General features: G+C 46.9%; 1 protein-coding gene and 1 pseudogene across 9 annotated transcripts in view; both read right to left on the reverse strand.

The window, feature by feature from the left end:
• Window positions 1-19,525, reverse strand: part of DZIP1L (DAZ interacting zinc finger protein 1 like) — a 97,391-nt gene extending 77,866 nt beyond the window's left edge. For 3 of the 9 annotated variants that reach the window (XR_010125763.1, XR_010125761.1, XR_010125762.1), the window contains exons 1-4: window positions 18,653-19,053; window positions 15,689-15,825; window positions 6,772-7,353; window positions 1,035-1,119 (exon numbers count right to left, since the gene is read on the reverse strand). Coding sequence is in view for 6 of the 9 variants with exons in the window: in XM_063662200.1 (XP_063518270.1) it covers window positions 1,035-1,119; window positions 6,772-7,272 (586 nt within the window). In the remaining 3 variants the exon portion in view is untranslated. Of the gene's footprint in view, window positions 1-1,034; window positions 1,120-6,771; window positions 7,354-15,688; window positions 15,826-18,652 lie in introns of all 9 variants that reach the window. The other 6 variants (XM_063662200.1, XM_054483130.2, XM_063662201.1 and 3 more) reach the window with 6 other exon arrangements.
• LOC129033929 (keratin, type II cytoskeletal 8-like) lies at window positions 4,656-6,593 on the reverse strand (annotated as a pseudogene).
• Window positions 19,526-20,586: the final 1,061 nt, after the last annotated feature.

Below are 20,586 nucleotides of genomic sequence, written 5' to 3' on the forward strand. Positions count from 1 at the left end.
AAGAATTAGATATGCACTAAATACATAGTTTTAGGTAAGTGGTAGTTTTTTTTTATGAAAAGAGAATTTGAATGATGGAAAATAGGAGGGAAAGTTTTACTTAATGGCATTTTTACGTCTATATTTTGTGTTTTAACAAATATTTCTTGTTGAACCTCAAACAGTGAATATAGGTTGAGTGCAGTGGCTCATGCCTGTAATCTCAGCACTTTGGGAGGCCAAAGCAGGCAGATCACTTGAGCCCAGGAATTTGAGACCAGACTGGCCAACATAGTGAGACCTCATCTCTACGAAAAATTTTTTAAATTAGCCAGGTATGGTGGTGCGTGCCTGTAGTCCCAGCTACTCAGGAGGCTGAGGTATGGGGATTGCTTGAGCCCAGGAGGTGGCGGCTGCAATGGAGCTGAGATCAAGCCACTGCACTCCACCCTGGGTGACAGAGTGAGACTCTGTCTAAAAAAAAAAAGAAAAGAAAAGAAAAGTGAATGTAAAATATGCAAATCTCTTTATGGGGAAAACATACAACCTTGCTCCTCATTTTGGAATCTGAAATTGTAAAATTAAAGTGATTAGATCACGATAAGCTCAAGTATGTAGAAAAGTCAAAGAACTGGTCTGACTGCCCATTCACCCCATTCAGGCTTATTCATGGCTGGCATCAGGGAATTGCAGATTCGCAGAAGGCTGGAAGGTAAGAGCCCTTCAAAGTCACTCCATCTGACTGCCCCATTCACAGTGAAAGCCACTGAGACACAAAGGGGAAAGCATGGACCGAGGTTACATAATAAATAGCAACAGAGCTAAGAGTAAAATCTACCTGTCTGACTCCCAGCCCTTCTTTACACATGGGGTCGGAAACCCTTCCAACCCATGTGGGCTCCCCTGGTGGTGGATGGTGGGATCATCCCATCCCCAATTGGACAGTGAGGTTCTGAGAGCAGTTTTGGGTGGTATAGGTGGTCGCCACCCACTGAATACCAGCCCCAGCCCCTTCTGCAGTCCCAGAAGGGGCCCGGGCTGCTGTCTGGACTCACCACCTTCTGCCACGCCTGCATGCCTGCGCTGGATGTGGCCCCGGAGAAAGGTGGCATTCATGAATGTCTTGTCACACAGGTGGCACTATACAGAGAGGAAGCAATGGGGAGTATAAGATTAGGTCACCTGAGTCAGCCTGGGATTTTCCCTATATCAAAGCCCCCCATCCCCTTGGGACTCCTGGGCTGCTTCAGAAATAAAGAATTTAATTTACTGAGCAAGGCAATGATGTCAACCCATGCTGCCCACTAGGATCACCTGGAGAGCTTTAAAATACTACCAGTGTCCCGGGAAACTGTGAACAGTGACTGGATATTCGATGATACTAAGGAATTTCTGTTGCTTTTTCAGAGTGTGATGATGGTGTTTGTCTATGTTTAAAAGTCAGAGTCTTTCTCCTTTAGAGATACAAATACAGATATTGAAATAGTACAAATAAAATCATATTACTAATATGCTTCAAAATAATCCAGAAGTGGGGGGAAGTGGGCAGGGAAGAGATGCAACAATACTGCCCATGGGTTGACAGTGCGTAGATAAAGGTTCATTATATTATTCTCTCTACTATTGTACATGTTTGAAATTTTCCATAGTAAAAAGTTTTTAAAATATGCCAATGTCTAGGTCCCATCCCAGGATAGAGAACCACCAGAGGCAGAGGTTAGCAAATAAACAGCATCTGTAATTCCACATCCCTCTCCTAAGACATTTCAGACATAAGCAACCTATCACATCGTCTTCTCACTGTAAAATTTCAGAATTCTTCTCAACACAGCTTTGGAGGCTGCCATTGTTAGTTAATCCATAGGCAGATTATTTGCTATCTTTGCAGACAATTGTGACAGGAATTGCCAGTTGTCCCCCAATACCCATTTTCCCTTTCTTCCTTGGTAATAGTAAGTCTGTGGCCAATGAGAATAAACACTCTATGTCCCAACCTTCCTAGCAACCAGGTGTGTCCACAGGACTTACTACTAAAAGGGTTCCGACCCTTTTAATCATAAACATCATATCAATTATATCAATTTGTTATCAATTAATAATATATCACAACAATTCCTTCTGTCCCACTGTGATATTGTGATATAATAAGAATGTAGGCTGGGCACAGTGGCTCACACTTAAAATCCTAGAACTTTGGGAGGCTGAGGTGGGAGGATCACTTGAGCCCAGGAGTTCGAGACCAGCCTGGGCAACCTGGAGAAACCCTGTCTCTAAAAAAATTAGACAAACATGGTGGTAGGTGCCTGGAGTCCTAACTACTCAGGAGGCTGAGGTGGGAGGATCACCTGAGCCTGGGAGGTTAAGGCTGTGGTGAGCCATGATCAGACTGCAGCCTGGGTGACACAGTGAGACCCTGTCTCAAAAAAAAAAAAAAAAAAAAAAAAAGAATGTAAATTTGGTCTTTGGTCTTTGTTCCTAGTTTCTGGCAGGGAGCTCCTAAAACACTTACAACAAGCTTGTTCAACCTGCAGCCCATAGGCCACACGTGGCCCAGAACAGCTTTGAATGCGGCCCAACACAAATTTGTAAACTTTCTTAAAACATCATGAGTTTTTTTAGGAATTTTTTTTTTTAGCTCATCAGCTATCATTAATGTTAGTGTATTTTATGTATGGCCCAAGACAATTCTTCTTCTTCCAATGTGGCCCAAGGAAGCCAAAAGATTGGACACCCCTGACTTACAATCTTCAGAGCGATAAGGGCAGTAAAGCATCTTTTGTAATAACATTTGGTCTTAGTCCCCAGTTCATGACACAAGAGATTCTGAGATCCTTGGAATCTCCAGAGTAATAAGAGCGTCTACTATTGTTTGAATGTTTGTCCCTTCCAAATCTCATGTTGAAATTTAATCTCCAGTGTGGCAGTGTTGAGAGGTGGGGCCCAGTGGGAGGTATCTGGGTCATGGGGCAGATCCCTCATATACAGATTAATGCCCTCCGTTGGGGGTGAGGGAGTTCTCATTCTTGTTAGTTTGACAGAGCTGGTTGTTAGAAAGAGCCTGACATCCGTCTCCCCTTACTTCCTCTCTTGCCATGGGCTCTGGACAGGCCAGCTCCCCTTCACCTTCCACCAGGAGTGAAAGCAGCCAGAGGCCTTCATCAGGTGCCCAGTCTTGAACCTTCCAGCCAGCAGAACTGTGAGTCAAATAACCTCTATTCTTTATAAATTATCCAGCTTTGGGTATTCCTTTATTGCAACACTAAACTTACTAAGACAGTGTTTTTTGTATGCTAATGAAAGGACTGGTGGCTGGGCACCTTCTGCCCCACCCCACAAATGACTTTCTGGTGACCAATCCCCATCCTTTTTTTTTTTTTGGCTCATCAGCTCTCATTACGATAAAGATGCCGGGCTCAGGTAATCCTCCCAGGATGGGGGTTGGTCACCAGAAAGACCAAGGCATGGGTAGAGGGTTGGAACTTTCAGCCCCACTCTCCAGCCTCCAGGAAGGGAAGAGGGGCTGGACTACTAAGCAACGGCCAATGATTTAATCAATTATGCATGCTTGGTGGAATCTCCATAAAACCCCTAAATGATGAGATTTAGAGAGTTTCCAGATTGGTAAACACTAAGGTGCTAGGAGACGGCACACCCAGAAAGGGCAGGGAAGTTCCGAGTCCCTTCTCCCATACTTTGTCCTCTCTTGTCCTCAAGTACATCTCTTCCATTTGACTATTCTGACTTCTATCCTTATAATAAACTAGTAATAAAGTGTCTTCTTCCTGAGTTCTGTGAGCCATTCTAGCAAATTATTGAACCTCAAGATGGAGTTATGGGAACTCTCAATTTGTAGCCAGTTAGTCAGAAGTACAGGAGGCACAGGTCTCTGAAGTGGGGCCAGTCTTGTGGGACTGATCCCTTAACTCATGGGATCTGATGCTAACTCCAGGTAGACAGCATCAGAATTGAATTGAAGGGCACCCAGTTGGCATTGGAGAATTGGCTGGTGTGAGGAAGAAAAACACACATTTGGTGTCAGAAGTGTTATAAGCAGAAACAGGTAACCCATCCATCCACAAACTATGATTGTCTTAAAACCTGAACCAGCATGATTTGTGCCCACATCCTCAGATCGTGGCACAGGGCCTAGCCACCATGACAATTTTTATTAAAGGGCAAATGTCCCTAATCCATACTTTCATGGAGACACATTCAAATGCTCCATGCTGCTTTGGGAAATGAACTGTCACTTGGTTGAATAATGGAGTCAGTATTCCAGAATAGGCCTGGCTCCACCAATCCCTTGTCACACGTAGATTCAACACATATGCACATACAAACCCTTCACACACACCTTTACACAACACACTCCTCTACATACACATACAAATCCTCCATCATACATAAATATGCACGCACTCACACCCTCTATAAATACACCCTTAGACACATATATATCCTTCTTTTACATACACATCCTTACACACACTCTCCATAAGTACAAACACACACTCTTACACACATATATACCCTTCATTCATTCACACACACACAAACACTATGTATTTTTTTTTTTTTTTTTGGCAGAGATAGCTGAGGTTTTATTTTGGACAAAAAAAAAGCAATTGAATTGTTTTGTAGCTGGAGGCATGGGCAAGGGGGGGGTCCCTACGCAGTAAACTACCCCGCAGGTGGGTTGAGGGCTAGGGCTGAGCCCCAGGTGGGTCTCCCGTTCCCTGTGCTACCCTGCGCAGCAGCCTCCCACCCTGGGCTCTGGGACAGCCACAGGAGGGGCAGGCTGGGAGGGGCTGCCACAGCTGTTCACTTGGGCAGGATGTCAGAGGACTCGGACACCAGCTTCCCACCGCAAGCCTCCATCGTCTTCACAACCACAGTGGCCCTGGTGGAGCTGGTGCGGCTGAAGGAGCTGGAGCCTGCGCCAGAGCCAAAGCTGGAGCCCAGGCCGTAGGTGAGGCCAGGGCTTGTGAGGCCCCCATAGGCCGAGCTCAGACCACCTGCATAGCCGCTGGTGGTCTTTGTATGGATACTCGTGTTCTGCATCTCAGACTCCAGCCGGCTCTCCTCGCCCTCCAGCAGTTTCCTATAGGTGGCGATCTTGATGTCCAGGGCCATCTTGACATTCATCAGCTGCTGGTACTCACGCAGCTGCTGCTCCATGTCCTGCTTGGCCCGCTGCAGGGCGGCCTCCAGCTCAGACAGCTTGGCGTTGGCATCCTTAATCGCCAGCTCCCCACGTTGCTCGGCATCTGCGATGCCCTCTGGCCTTTAAGGCCCTCAATCTCAGCCTGGAGCCGGCTGATGTTCTGGTTCATCTCTGAGATCTGTCTTTGTATGCTGCAGGTCATCTCTGTGCTTCCCAGCCAGCATCTGCAGCTCCTCATACTTGATCTGGTACATGCTCTCAGCCTCAGCCCAGCTGCGGTTGGCGATCTCCTTGTACTGTGCCTTGACCTCAGCGATGATGCTGTCCATGTCCAGGGAGCGACTGTTGTCCATGGACAGCACCATAGGCATGTCCGAGATCTGAGACTGCAACTCCCGGATCTCCTCTTCATACAGCTGCCTGAGGAGGTTGATCTCGTCAGTCAGCCCTTCCAGGCGAGACTCCAGCTCTACCTTATTCATGTAAGCTTCATCCACATCCTTCTTGATGAAGGCAAATTCATTCTCCATCTCTGTATGCTTATTGATCTCATCCTCATACTTGTTCTCGAAGTCCTCCACCCAGCCCCTGCATGTTGCCAAGCTCTGCCTTCAGCTTCAGCTTCTCCTGGTCCAGAGTCTCCAGCTGCTGCCTAAGGTTGTTGATGTAGCTCTGAACATGTTGTCCATGTTAACTCTGAGCCGTCTTCTGCTGCTGCAGGAGGCTCCAGTTGGTCTCCAGCATCTTGTTCTGCTGCTCCAGGAACCATACCCTGTCTATGAAGGAGGCAAACTTGTTGTTGAGGGTCTTGATCTGCTCCTTCTCCTGGGTGCACATGGCCTGGATGTTGGGGTCCACCTCCACATTAAGGGGGCTCAGCAGGCTCTGGTTGACCGTGATGGTGGTGATGCCTCCCATGCCACTGGCCCCACCATAGCCTCCGCCCAGGTTACCCCGGAAGCTGTTGCTGCCCACTCAGGAGAAGCTCGAGGAGCTGATGCGGGCACTGGGCCCACTCATGTAGGAGCAGCTGCTGAAGGCCCGGGGGCCAGAGGTGGGCACGTTGTAGGACTTCTGGGTCACCCTGATGAACATGGTGGAAGAAGGAGTGGAGGCAGGTGGGCTGAACCAGGCGGAGATTCCAGAAGGAGCAGAGAAGCTGCTTCTTGGTCACAAACACTATTAATACACCTTTTTATACATGCTGCAGAGTTGTATCTTTTATAATATAGTACGAGCACACATTACATACCACACACCCTACATACACACAGAGGTACCCTTCAAGTATTCACACACACACACATTAAACACATACATATATTCACACCGTTTATAAACACACACACTCTCCATACATTCATGCATATACATACACTAGACATGCACCCTCTCCATAAAAACACACACCTCCCACACATGTACAATCTACACACACACTGTAGAACCTAATGAGACACGCCCAGGCTCTCTGGCCACGAGCAGCATCTCTGAAATCTGCTCCTAACCAGTGAGAACAGCCCCCCAGCAGCCTTATGGCCCCAGCAGTGCTGCCCAGTGGCAACAGTTGCCCCAGTGGCTGGGACACACAGCCCTCCCACTCGCCCTGCCTGATGGAGATTCCTCACCGTGTGGTAGCTGTGGGTGCCTGTCTGCATTAGCAGCTGCTGCAGGGTGCTGATCATCTTGCGACGCCGGCGGCTCTCCTCCCGCACACCCTTGAGCTCGTCAGCCTGGCGGCCCAGCTCCTGCTGACCACGCTGCTGCTGGCCCAGGCTGGTCTGCAGCCGTGCCTCCAGCTGGGCAATGCTGGCACTCAGGCAATCCTGGCAGTGCAGCAGGTACTCAATGATGAGCTGCGCCAGGCGCAGCACCTTGAGCAGTGCCGGGTCCACAGGCTGCCCACAGCGGCTGCACACCTCCCGGTCCAAGTTGCAGAAGGTGATGCCAGCAATGTTCTCCTGCAGTGTGGCCACATCCAGCTCCCGGGCCACGCGGTCTACATCCAGGGTGCTAATGCGTCTCCAGTCCATGCTATCATGGCGAGGCTGAAACTTGAAGGTGGGGAACGTGTAGGCCCCAAAGAGGGGGCCACTGAGGCCCTCAGCAGTGGCAGCTTGGGACTGCATGGGCAGAGGAAGCCCTGAGCCGACCACCAGAGGAGGGTGGCACCAAGGCCACGGCAGTAGACCAAGGAGCTGAGAGAAGGCCTGGAAAATGAGAAGAGAGTCCAAGTTAGGTGAGGTGTGTGTGGCTGCACCTACTCTATATCTGGCCAGCAAGGGCCTAAGCGGGGCAAAGTGAGGTGTCTGTGCAGCAGCTGTACCATTCATGGTGTGTGCTGATGTGGCCGGAGCTGTGGAAAGAAAACATGGGCTTCGCAATCACACAGATGTGGATTTGAATGCTCTGCCTTGGGCAAGTCCCTGCACATCTTTAAGCCTCCTGTGTCTAAGGAGGAACATGGGGCCCACTGTGCAGGCCTGTGGTGAGGAATGAGGCAAGTGAAGCACCCAGCCTAGTGCCTGGCACATTGCAGGTCCTCAGTGAGCCCCCTCTGCAAAGCCCACCTCCACTGCAGGAGTGCCTGGCAAAGGCCTTTGTCAGCAGGTGGCTATCAAATTTAGAAATGGGTCCTTCTGCAACCCTATTTTTATCTCAGGATAAAGTCCAACAACTTGCTGTGAGTGACCAAGGTTCCTAATGTCTACACTGTCTTCTCTTTCTCCTATAACTACAGGATTCTAGTGGAACACGAGTGAACTACCTTTCCCAGCTTCTCCAGCAATAACGTGTGATCATATGACTAAGTTCTCTCTCCTGGAATGTGAGTGAAATGATGTCCACTCCTGTCAGGAGGGGCTTAAGAGAGTCTCTGCCACATGGTGCTCAATCCATCATGGGCTTTTTTTTTAACTTAACAGTTAAGTAAAAAGATCTCCAGTTTCTTTGTCAAGACTCAGATTCTACTCTCTAAACTCTTGGTGAGCACATGAACTATTCTCTCTGAAGAGTAATTTGACAATATCAATGGGAATTTTGAACATTCCACTACTAAAAATTATAATTATGCTACAAACTCATATGTACAAAGGTAATTGTGAAAAAATTGTCATTGTAGCATCTTTTATAAAAGCAAAGTAAAAGAAAAAGTAGAAGAAAGCAAAGTACGATGTATCTCTATGCAATGGAATATTATGCAGCTATTGATTGGTATAAAGCAGACTTACATGTACTGATATGAAATGATAATCTCCAATATATATATATGTAAACACACACAAAATAGGCATATATACCTCTATTTCTGTTGTAATGACATATTAATATAATCATATTTAATAACTCACCAAAGTGAAAGATATACATTACATTAGAATGGCTGTCTATGAGAGAAGGGAGGGAAATGGGAGTGTGGAATGGGGATAAATAAATGAATAGATGGATGGTGTGTGGGTGGTGATGGTCAGATAGACAGGGAAATAGGCCTTCACAGACCAATGATGATCATTTTATATATATATATATATATATATATATATACACACACACATACATATTCAGTAGTCTGTCAGTGTCCATGAGGGATTGGTTCCAGGACCCTCCTCAGATACCAAAATCTACAGATGCTCAAATTGCTTATATAAAATGGTGTAGTATTTCCATATAACCTATACACATTCTCCCACACACTTTAAATCATCTCTAGATTATTTATAATACCTAATACAATGTAAATGCTATAAAAATAGCTGTTATACTTAATTATTTAGGAATAATGACAAGAAAAAAATTCTGTGCATGTTCAGTACAGAAGAAACTACCCTTTTCTTTCAAATATTTTTGATCCGCAGTTTGTGAATCTGCAGATGCAGAATCCACAGATATGGAGAGTCAACATATATATACACCCATATACACACATACATATGAAAGACTCATATTTGTTATAATTAGTTTTATAATAAATAAAATATGCTCATTTATAATTCATATATATGATTCACTTATGTATATTATTTCATAAGCATAGACTGTTTCTGGAAAGATAGACAAGAAGCTATTAGCAATGGCTGCCTCTGGGAAGTGAAAATGGAGATTAGAGGACTTTTATTTTTCACTTTCTACCTCTCTGTACTATTCCAAGTTCTTACCATCATCTTGTATCACTTTTATTATTTTTTAAAATAAAACATAGAATTTCAGTTCTTGCAGAAGTGAGAATCTGATTAAGGCAACAAGAGGTACATTTTACCCTATTTAATCAAGTCTTTCGAGATTATATGATTCAGTCTTCTTTCTTTTTTTTTTTTTTGAGACAGTGTCTCTCACTGTCGCCCGGGCTGAAATACAATGGCGCGATCTCGGCTCACTGCAACCTCCACCTCCCGGGTTCATGCAATTCTCCTGCCTCAGCCTCCAGAGTAGCCAGGATTACAGGCACACTCCACCACACCTGGCTAATTTTTTGTATTTTTAGTATAGACAGGGTTTCGCTATGTTGGCCAGACTGGTCTCAAACTCCTGACCTCGTGATCCACCCACCTCAGCCTCCCAAAGAGCTGGAATTACAGGCATGAGCCACCACACCCGGCCCATGACTCAGACTTTAAAAAGTGCAATAGAAAGTGCACTTAAAAAAGTGCAATAGAAAGTCAAAGAAGTCATCAGCTTCAGAAGGAAGAAGGCCTTTAAAAAATGGTAGGACTAGGCTGGGCGCGGTGGCTCACACCTGTAATCCCAGCACTTTGGGAGGCTGAGGCGGGTGGACCATGAGGTCAAGAGATTGAGACCATCCTGGCCAACATGGTGAAACCCCGTCTCTACTAAAAATAGAAAAATTAACCGGGCCTGGTGGCGTGCACCTGTAGTCCCAGCTACTCGGGAGGCTGAGGCAGGAGAATGGCGTGAACCTGGGAGGCGCAGCTTGCAGTGAGCCGAGATCGCGCCACTGCACTCCAGCCTGGGTGACAGAACGAGACTCCGTCTCAAAAAAAAGTGGTAGGACTAGGTTGGCCAAAAAAAAAAAGAGAGAGAGAGAAAGAGAGAGAGAGAAGGGCCTCCAGGAACAGCCCCTGACCCCACTGAGCCACTGTCTTCTTCCGTCTTCTGTGAAAGGCAGTGACAGGCCAGCCCTGCCTACCTCACAGGGTGCTATGAGACTTGGAGAAGATGCAAGGGGAAGGTGCTCAGTGATAACAATGGCAACTCTGCAGGGAGTGCCACCCTCTGTGCTAGATACAAACTCCTAATACAAACCTACAAACAGGTATTATTATTCTCATTTTACAAATAAGCAAACTGGTTTCTGGAGCAGTTCAGTAGCATCCCCCAAAGGTCATATGTTGAAAACTCAATCCCTAATGCAGCAGTGTTGAGATGGGACATTTAAGAGGTGAGTAAGTCACGAAGACTCTGCCCTTGCGAATGGATGAATGTCATTATTGTAGGAGTGGGTTAGTTATCACAGGAGTAGGTTCCTGACGAAAGGAGGAATTCAGTCCCCTCCCCTCTTGCTCTTATGCTTTCTCGACCTTCCACTCTCCACCAAGAGATGATGCAGCAGGAAGGCCCTTGCCCAATATTGGACTTCAAGCTTGATATTGGACTTGATATTGGACTTGATATTGGACTTCAAGCTTCCAGAACTGTGAAAAATACATTTCTTTTCTTTACAAATTACCCAGTATGTGTCATTCTGTTGCAGCAGTACAATATGGATGAAAACAGGAGACCAGATTTGAAGTGTAATTGTAGGTTCATCTGGCACCAAAGCTTATGGACTTTGAACCACTCAACACTGATTCTTGGGGCTATTCCTCCTAAAATTTTGCTTTGATCAGATTATCATCCTTTATCCCCTAAACCTCCAATTCATCCATTTACTCACTCCACATTTATAGTATGCCTATGTGTGCCCAGCCCAAGCTCAGGTCCTGGGCTATGGAGCCATATTAACCACACAGCTGCTCCCCACCCTGGAGCTCAGCATGGCTCCCTATTCCCATTGTACCAAACGCAAACCTCTTAGCCTGGTCTTGAGACTGCCTACAGGATGCCACTGGCCCACCTTTTCAGTTTCAGCTCCATCCTTCCCTTTTTAAGATACTCTTTCCCAACAAGTACTCCAAAAAGAAAACCAGCCAGACATAAGCACCCCCACCATGGCCATGAGAACACTAGCACATTTCTGCCATGTTATGAGGGAGTGCAGTGGTGCGATCTCGGCTCACTGCAAGCTCTGCCTCTCAGGTTCACGCCGTTCTCCTGCCTCAGCCTCCCAAGTAGCTGGGACTACAGGCGCCCGCCACCGCGCCTGGCTGATTTTTTGTATTTTGAGTAGAGATGGGTGACATGATACTCACCATGCTTAGCTCCAAAGCTGCAAACTGTGCCACCAGAGCCTCAGAGACGACTGCTCACAACAAGCTGTGCCTCAGAGCAACAGCAGGTTACCAGGCATGCTGTGGGCAAGGGTAACAAGACACCTGCTTCCTGATGTCCCAGCTCTCAGGTGAGCTCACCTGAGAACTGTACTGTTTAACTATTTAAGCTTTGGCCTCAGATGTTTGCCAACAGTCCTCTCTCTAATAATAAAGTTAAGAACTCTCCATCAGCCACTCTCTCTCTCATCTCTCCTCCTACCTCTTTGAATGCTCTTCCTTAAGCAGTGACTATTCTTTCCCCTTTCTTTTATGACAGGGCATGCCAGTGCCCCCTTGATATTCTGCTATCCACCTGCAACCCATTTCTTCCTGCACGCTATCCCCAGGAATGAGCTCACAGCTTCAGCTACTATAGGTTTGCTCTAGGCTGAGCCTCAGTCACCCCCAAATCTCTTTCTCTCTAGCCCCTCGGTCTCTTGTGATCTTATACCCAACCATTCCATACTGATTATGCCAGGAATTGCAAACCCAAGTTCCACCAGGGCCAGAAAAGTAACATTAAATGCACAAAATGTAGCAGATATGAAAGAAACCACAGTACATGTGTGACGATAAATGGCAACTCATTCTCCATCTTAGTGTCCAAGATACAATAAGGCAGTGGTTCTCAAAGTTTGGTCTCTGGACCAGCAGCATCAGCATCACCTGGGAATTTGTTAGAAATGCAGATTCCCAGACTTACTGATTTAGAACCACTAAATCTGTGGAGTGCTGGGCTAGGAAACATTAGGGATTGTGGCAAACCTGAGAGTGAAGGCCCTGTTTAAAGTGGGAAACCACTACTGAGCTCCAGCCACAGGAGAATGGATTTTGTGTTCCTTATTGGCTAATTCCAAATACACTGAGTGATATTCAAAGACTTTGATGAACTGTTTCCAAAAGTACCTTTCTAGCTGCATCTCCCACTTACCATATTACTTGCCTTCCACACTTTCATACTTCTGGGCTGTTTATTTTATGTATAGACACTGTTTTTAAATGCTTTACAAAGAAGCGCTCATATATTTCTCAGGACAAGCCCTTGAGGAGGTACTATTATCATCTAAGCCAGAGAAATAAAGAAGCTTGCCCAAGATCCAGAGGCAAGATTCACACCCAGGCAGCCTGGCTCCAGTATGGGCTGGCCTCTATTCTATGCTGCCTCTTGGTATAGATGGTCCTTTGCCACCTCCTTTTGTTCCAGCTAAAGGTTGATGCATGTTTCAAGGCCCTGCTTATAAATGATTACCACCATATGGGAGTGTAAATTAGTTTAACCATTATGGAAGACAGTGTGGCGATTCCTCAAGGATCTAGAACCAGAAATACAAATTGACCCAGCAATCCCATTACTGTGTATGTACCCAAAGGATTATAAATCATTCTACTATAAAGATACATGCACACATATATTTATTGCAGCACTATTTATAATAGCCAAGACTTGGAACCAACCCAAATGCCCATTAATGATAGACTGGATAAAGAAAATGTGGCACATACACACCATAGAATACTCTGCAGCCATAAAAAATAATGAGTTCATGTACTTTGCAGAGACATGGATGAAGCTGGAAACCATCATTCTCAGCAAATTAACACAGGAACAGAAAACCAAACACGGCATGTTCTCACTCATAAGTGGGAGTTGAACAATGAGAACACACAGACACAGGGAGGGGAACATCACACACCGGGCTTCCTGATATCCCAGCTCTCAGGGCTTAAAACCTAGATGACGGGTTCATAGGTGCAGCAAAACACCATGCATGTATACCTATGTAACAAACCTGCACGTTCTGCACATGTATCCCAGAACTTAAAGTAAAATTAAAAATAAAATAAATAGATCCCATTTGTCTATTTCGGCTTTTGTTACCATTGCTTTTGGTATTTTACTCATGAAGTCCTTGCTGGAAACCATCATCCTGAGCAAACTATCACAAGGACAGAAAACCAAACACCGCCTGTTCTCACTCATAGGTGGGAATTGAACAATGAGAACACTTGGACACAGGAAGGGGAATATCACACACCTGGGCCTGCTGGGGGACGGAGGGCTGGGGGAGGGATAGCATTAGGAGAAATACCTAATGTAAATGACGAGTTAATGGGTGCAGCAAACCAACATGGCACATGTATACATAATGTAACAAACCTGCACGTTGTGCACACGTACCCTAGAACTTAAAGTATAATAATAAAAAAAAAACTTCCCATAATAAAATAAATAAATAAATAAATAAATGATTATCACCATATATTCCTGCTAAGCTCACAGTCAAAGTTCCCTGCCCCTCCCCTGGGCTTCCAGAGCGCAGAGCATACACTTTGTCTGTCAGGGTGTTTCTGCAACATTCATATCTCCATCCCGTCAACAAATGATTCCTGAGGCCCTACTAAGTGCCAGGCATCATGACTGGCACTCGGGATCAATGATGACCTGGGCAACTATCCCTGCCGTTGTTAATAAAAATAGTTCACATTTCTGGAATTCTATTATTTTCCATACACAGTGCTAAGGCTTTACATGTATTATCCCACTTAATTCTCACAACAACCTATTATGCAGATGAAGAAACAGAGAGTGAACAAAGAGAGGAAACAGAGAGAGGAAACAAACAGGGGAAGTGACTTTCCCACAGTCACACAACTAGTAAGTGACAGTGTCTGGCTCCAAAGTTTTTTTCTCCAGAGACACAGAAAAATACACAGAAATTAACTCACAGAGCGGCAAGTGCCAAGACAGGAGCTGGGAAAGGGTTCTCTGGGAACACCAAGGAGGGGCCTATACCAGGACACTTCTGTCTCCTTCCTCCCCCAGTCCCCTGGCTATGAACTTTACAGGGGCTGAGACCATGGCTTATTCGTATCTGCTGTATCCCAGTCCTCAGCCCATTACCTGGCACCCAGATTGCTACTGAACGGAGCAAAATTGTTGAAATCTCAGAATATCTGACTTAAAATTCTATTATTCTTAGGGTCTTGAAGAAATGAGGCTATGGACTGCCAAGAGTTAGGATAAAGAGTAAAAGCTGAGTTAGGAATCCCTCATTCGGACTCATTGGAGGGAAATGCCATTCAGACTTAGTAAATGCTTGATTTGTTGACCATCTGCATCCAGAGTCTAATCCCATGGGCTACTAATAAGAGCTGAGAGTGCAGGAGTCCCAGCAGGTGGAATCAGGCATATCAATGAGAAGTCACAGTGCCCACGCTGACTGTCAAGATATGGCCTCAGTGTTGCAGCTTGCTTCCTGAGCAGACCTGAAACCTTCGTACTTACACTCTGAGCATACTCCATAAACACAGAAGGGGGCAGCTCCACTCCTAGCTACACAAAATTAGGGGTCTGAGTTCATGAGGTTTTAATGCACCTCAAAAGTATTACTCATGTCTTTTTCTAGAACCCTAAGGGTCCAATTCTTAGATGTCCTAGAGCTCTGGCATTATAAGACGGAGCAGGGCTAGGCGTGGTGGCTCACACCTGTAATCCCAGCACTTTGGGAGGCTGAGGCAGGTGGATCACCTGAGGTCAGGAGTTCAAGACCAGCCTGGCCAACATGGTGAAACCCCGTTTCTACTAAAAATACAAAAATTAGCCAGGCATGGTGGTGGGCGCCTATAATCCCAGCTACTTGGAAGGCTGAGGCAGGAGAATTGCTTGAACCCGGGAGGTGGAGGTTGCAGTGAGCCATGAGCAGAGACTGTGCCATTGCACTCCAGCCTGGGCAACAAGAACGAAATTCTGTCTCAAAAAAAAAAAAAAAAGATGGAGCAGAACTGTGGAACTTGAAGATGATTGCGATGATATGATGATAGTATAATACGTAACATTTATCAAACATCTATATGCCAGGCACTGTGCCAGCCTTTAAAAGTACTAATTCTAAACTCATATAGCCTTGTAGATGGCTATGGTTCGTCTCATCTCACAGATGTAGAAACTGAGGCTCAGAGAAGCTAAGGGCCCTGCTCACTCAGCTACTAAATAATGAAGCCAAGATTCAAACCAAGTTCTATCTGACTCCAGAGCTTCTGAATTATGCCAAACTCTTAATAATTATCATAATTATAATGATGATATACAAATTATTTTCCATTACGGAAATTACAATACCTGAGTTTTCTTGACCAAAGTGCAAGCGCTGACAGAGTTTACAGCAAATCACGACAGGGTTAATGTTGGGGATTCTAAATTCTCCAGGTATTTCAGCAGGGCTTGTCTGAACCCGACTCAGCTCCACAGCTTGCGTCCTGATTAGGATAGGCAGACAAAAAGCCGAATGAGAGTGTTGCACGTTACCTGGAAACCATATACCCAAGGGGCAAGGACATCGTGCTTTCTCCAGACTGAATTGTGAGCAGACTGCTTTTCTCACATCTGGGAATAGAAACACAAGGAAGAAATGACTCACTGTCAACCAGGCGCAGTGGCTCACGCCTGTAATCCCAGCACTTTGGGAGGCCAAGGCGGGCAGATCGCCTGAGGTCAGGAGTTCAAAATCAGCCTGGCCAACATGGCGAAACCCTGTCTTTACTGAAAATACAAAAATTAGTTGGGCGTGGTGGTCCATGCCTGTAGTCCCAGCTACTCGGGAGGCTGAGGCAGGAGAATCACTTCAACCTGGGAGGCAGAGGTTGCAGTGAGCCGAGATCACGCCATTGCACTCCAGCCTGGGCGACAGAGTGAGACTTCGTCTCAAAAAAGAAAAAGAGAGAAGAAATGACTCACTGTCATTAGGAAAACTGAAGCTGTTTAATCACCTTTAGATATATTGACAGGGTTTTGGGAAACTTCCCAATCCTAGACCAATATTATGAATAAGGGACCCAAAAGAATATTTGTGCTAACATTCAAACTTGCTTCATTGTTAAGAGTTGGTTTCTGCCTGGGACAATCCCACACCCATCTAGAATATAGAAAACCCATCTACCACCCTTGCTTTGCACACTCCCAGCGACAAGTTGTTCACCACCTCACAAGGCAGCCATCCCACTGTGAAACAATCCCTGGAGACTTTATGGTTCTTCTAAAACCAGCCCACCAATAATCTGTCAAAAATAACTTCCTCAAAATTGGCCAAACACCTTATTTTTTTTTAACATAAACCAACAGCTAGACAACAACAACAACATCACCACCTTATTGTCTCTTCTGTTTCCTCAAGAATGCAGTCAAGAGGAGAACTTGAGGGAGCCAAGTTTCCAAGGTGGCTGCCAGGCAATCATTTACAAACCTGCCCTGGCTCCCAAGCTAACTACAGCGGTGCCCACTAGGGGAGCTCAGGCATGTCATTAATGCTAATTGTTGTGGCTGCCAAGGAAACCTTCACACAGTTTGCAAACAGGCTATGCACACACAGTATGCAAGGGAGCTCCAGAGACCTCAACAGAGATGACAGGGACCTGGGGGCTCTCCTGAAGTACTACCACTGCAGAGCTTAGCCTTATTCTCAGATTCCATTGTGTTCTCCTTTTCCACTCTTCCCTGACCCTCATGGGGGCTGCAGCGACTCCTAGAACCTTCAAGCAGCAAGACAGAGGTCCCCTCCACCGGGCACAGTGCTCTCCTTACACCTGGCCTCCTATTCCCAGCAACTTTAAGGAGATATTTTTAAGTGGCCATGGTTTTATCAAATACCTATTAAGTTTTTGCCACAAAAGGATTCTCTTTAAAATAAAAATAGGGGTAAGTATTTGACTGATGTCTCTTGGGAGTGTTTTAGAGATGAAGAATGAATACTGACATGTCCTGTCTTCCCAGATGCAGAATTGTAAAACAAACAAACAATTGATTTTCACATGTAAAAGAAAACTGGCTTAGACCATACTAGCGTTTTCTTTGCCATGGAGTTCACCTTCAGTGACTAAGCCAGAACTACTAGAGTTGCCAGGCCTAGGGACAGGAGACATTGTGAGTGCTTAGCCAGGCTGGCCAGGACTAACCATCTCTGCAAGGAGTCCACAAGAAGCCTCAGGGCAGCCTTTCCCTGCTCCTATCAATTTGAGTTGAGCAACAAACATTTTGACCAAATATCAGCTCCATGGCACAACCCACAGTTATGGTGCCCACATGAATTCAGATTTCTGTTCCCAACCTGAAGCATACAACTTCATGAGGCATTTTATCAAGTTAGATAGTATCAAAAAATATTTCCATATGAGGGAGGTGTCTGACCAAGACAGACAAAAGGCCCCTTATCAGCCACTTGACTGGAGGATCAGCCTTCCCTAAGCAGGATTGTTCTCATTGGCCAGTCCTCACATCCGGGAGGGGTGCGAGAGGTGCTAGGGGCTGCAACAGAGAAGGGAGAGATCACCCACCCTATCTGCAGATGAGGGTGTGAGAAGCCAAGTCAGAACACCCCATACTTCCCAGGGCTCTCTCCAAAGTCCTGTTAGAAATCGAATTCCAGGAGACCAGGCAGGGGCAGCCTAGGCCGTGGGCCCCTAGGAAGTGCTCCGTGAACTAGGCCCTGCCCAGGCAGCCTCGGACCCCCTCCTCTGCCCTGCCTCCTGACCCCTGTCCTGCACTGAGCAGGTCTTCGGTGGACTTTATGCGCAGCCACCTCAGGATGAAAATACCACGTCTGCCTCCTGCTGAGGTCCAGCCCAGGAAAGACAGAAGGGGAACGAAAGATGCCAATGCGATTGTTTTTAAATCACCTCATTACTAAAAGAATCCTCCTTTACCTACGGCACTCAGATCATCAAGCCCTCCCAAATCACTTTTCTTTTTTCAAAAAGTAAAAACCCAAGGCCGTCTTCCCAGTGAAGCCGAGTCTTGGGGCATCCTGTCATTCGCCCCCACGCGCGGGTCCTTCCCTCCCGGGGCGCCGCGGTTCGGAGCAGGCCGAGGGGGCCGGGGTGCAGGGCGGCGCCGGGCCAGAAGGGCGCGCCCTGGGCAGCGCGGACGCACGCAGCCGGCTCCTCCCGCGCCCTGCTGCACCCCGGCGGGGAGTTCGCCCCCGCTAATGTTTAACCTCACGAATCGCTGATCCCTCGGACTGCAGCCAAGCTACCCACCCGCCCCGCTCCCGGGACGAATTCCTGGCATAGTTTTCCCGCTCGGCCGGCTCACCGTGGGGTCTCCTGGAGCCGCGGGCGGCGGGAAGACGTCTCGAGGTGGCGGCTCCCCTACTCGCTCCACGTCCCGCCTCCAGACTTGCTCCACCGCGCCAGACAGCCCAGAGATGGTTCCCCGAATGCTCACCGCCCGCCGTTCCCGGGATGCTTCCCCAGCCCCCCGCAGCCCGGGCGCCCTCTGCGGCGGAGGCAGAGCCTGCCCGGCCCACTCCAGTGCCGCCAACCTGCGGGGCCGCGGACAGAGAGCTCCTCCGTGCGCCGGTCAGCTAGTGGCCTGGGGTCTCTGGTGCCTCCAGCTCCTACTACAGCCGCCCCGCCCAACCTCAAGAAGAGGTGGAGCCTCTCCCGGCCCCTCTGGGACGAGCTATTTTTAGGTCTGTAACGGATGGGGGAAGGAGAGAATGCCACGTTTAATCCGTTAGTAAAATCCAGGATCCAAGTGAATGGCTTCCTGGCCTTGCTGAGAGGCTGGCCTTGCCCCGTTTTCCCCACACCCTGCCTCCGGTACAATTGATGGCCTGCTGTGCAGGGGCGGCCGCAGTCCCCCGGGCAGATAGCCCTGCCCACCCTCCTAAAGGGACCGTCCTGGTTTCTTCCTGACCGGATCCCAAGCTAGGAGAGTTCTTTGGGTGTGCCCCAGGTCTGATCAGACAGACGGCAGCCCCCTTCCCTCCGCAGCCCCCACCCACCACCCCCTACCCTCCCAACCTGCTGGTTTGCCCTGGGGATGTCAACTTGGAAATCCAGGACTGAAAAACTTATTTTTTCTCCTGATGTTAGTCCCTGATCTCTTCCCATAGCCAGTAGTTGCTTTGCTGAGATTCTGTTTTGTGGGCACCGTAACTGTGAGTTGAGCCATGGAGCTGATATTTGGTCAAAATGTTTGTTGCTCAACTCAAATTGATAGGAGCAGGGAAAGGCTGCCCTGAGGCTTCTTGTGGACTCCTTGCAGAGATGGTTAGTCCTGGCCAGCCTGGCTAAGCACTCACAATGTCTCCTGTCCCTAGGCCTGGCAACTCTAGTAGTTCTGGCTTAGTCACTGAAGGTGAACTCCATGGCAAAGAAAACGCTAGTATGGTCTAAGCCAGTTTTCTTTCACATGTGAAAATCAATTGTTTGTTTGTTTTACAATTCTGCATCTGGGAAGATAGGACATGTCAGTATTCATTCTTCTTCTCTAAAACACTCCCAAGAGACATCAGTCAAATACTTACCCCTATTTTTATTTTAAAGAAAATCCTTTTGTGGCAAAAACTTAATAGGTATTTGATAAAACCACGGCCACTTAAAAATATCTCCTTAAAGTTGCTGGGAATAGGAGGCCAGGTGTAAGAAGAGCTCTGTGCCCAGTGGAGGGGACCTCTGTCTTGCTGCTTGAAGGTTCTAGGAGTCGCTGCAGCCCCCATGAGGGTCAGGGAAGAGTGCGAAAAAAAAGCTCCTTTTCACACACACTCTCTCTCTCTCCACCCCGCAACTCTTCTCCCTCCCTCCCTCTTTCTCTTTTTTCCATTTCAAAGGCTTTCTTCCCACCACAATCTCAATCTGCCAAGCTCTACATTTTGAGGCAGCCAAAGCAAACGTGTATGGGAACAAGCATTGTCAAGGACTTACAGGGAAACTGGAACTCCTGTGCATTGCTGGTGGGAATGTAAAATGGTACCATTACTGTGGATACAGAATGGTAGTTCCTCAAAAAATTAAACACGAATTGCCAAAAGATCCAACAATTCCATTTCTGGGTATATAACCCAAAGAACTGAAAGCAGGGATTCAAACAGATATTCATATACTCATGTTCATAATAGCACTATTCACAATAGCCAAAAAGTGGAAACAATTCAAATTATCTATCAACAGATTAATGGATAAACAAAATGTGCTATATCCATACAATGTAATATTAACTTTAAAAGGGAAGGAAATTCTGAC

The sequence above is a fragment of the Pongo pygmaeus genome, chromosome 2, assembly GCF_028885625.2.
Source record: "Pongo pygmaeus isolate AG05252 chromosome 2, NHGRI_mPonPyg2-v2.0_pri, whole genome shotgun sequence".
NCBI classification, from domain to species: domain Eukaryota; kingdom Metazoa; phylum Chordata; class Mammalia; order Primates; family Hominidae; genus Pongo; species Pongo pygmaeus.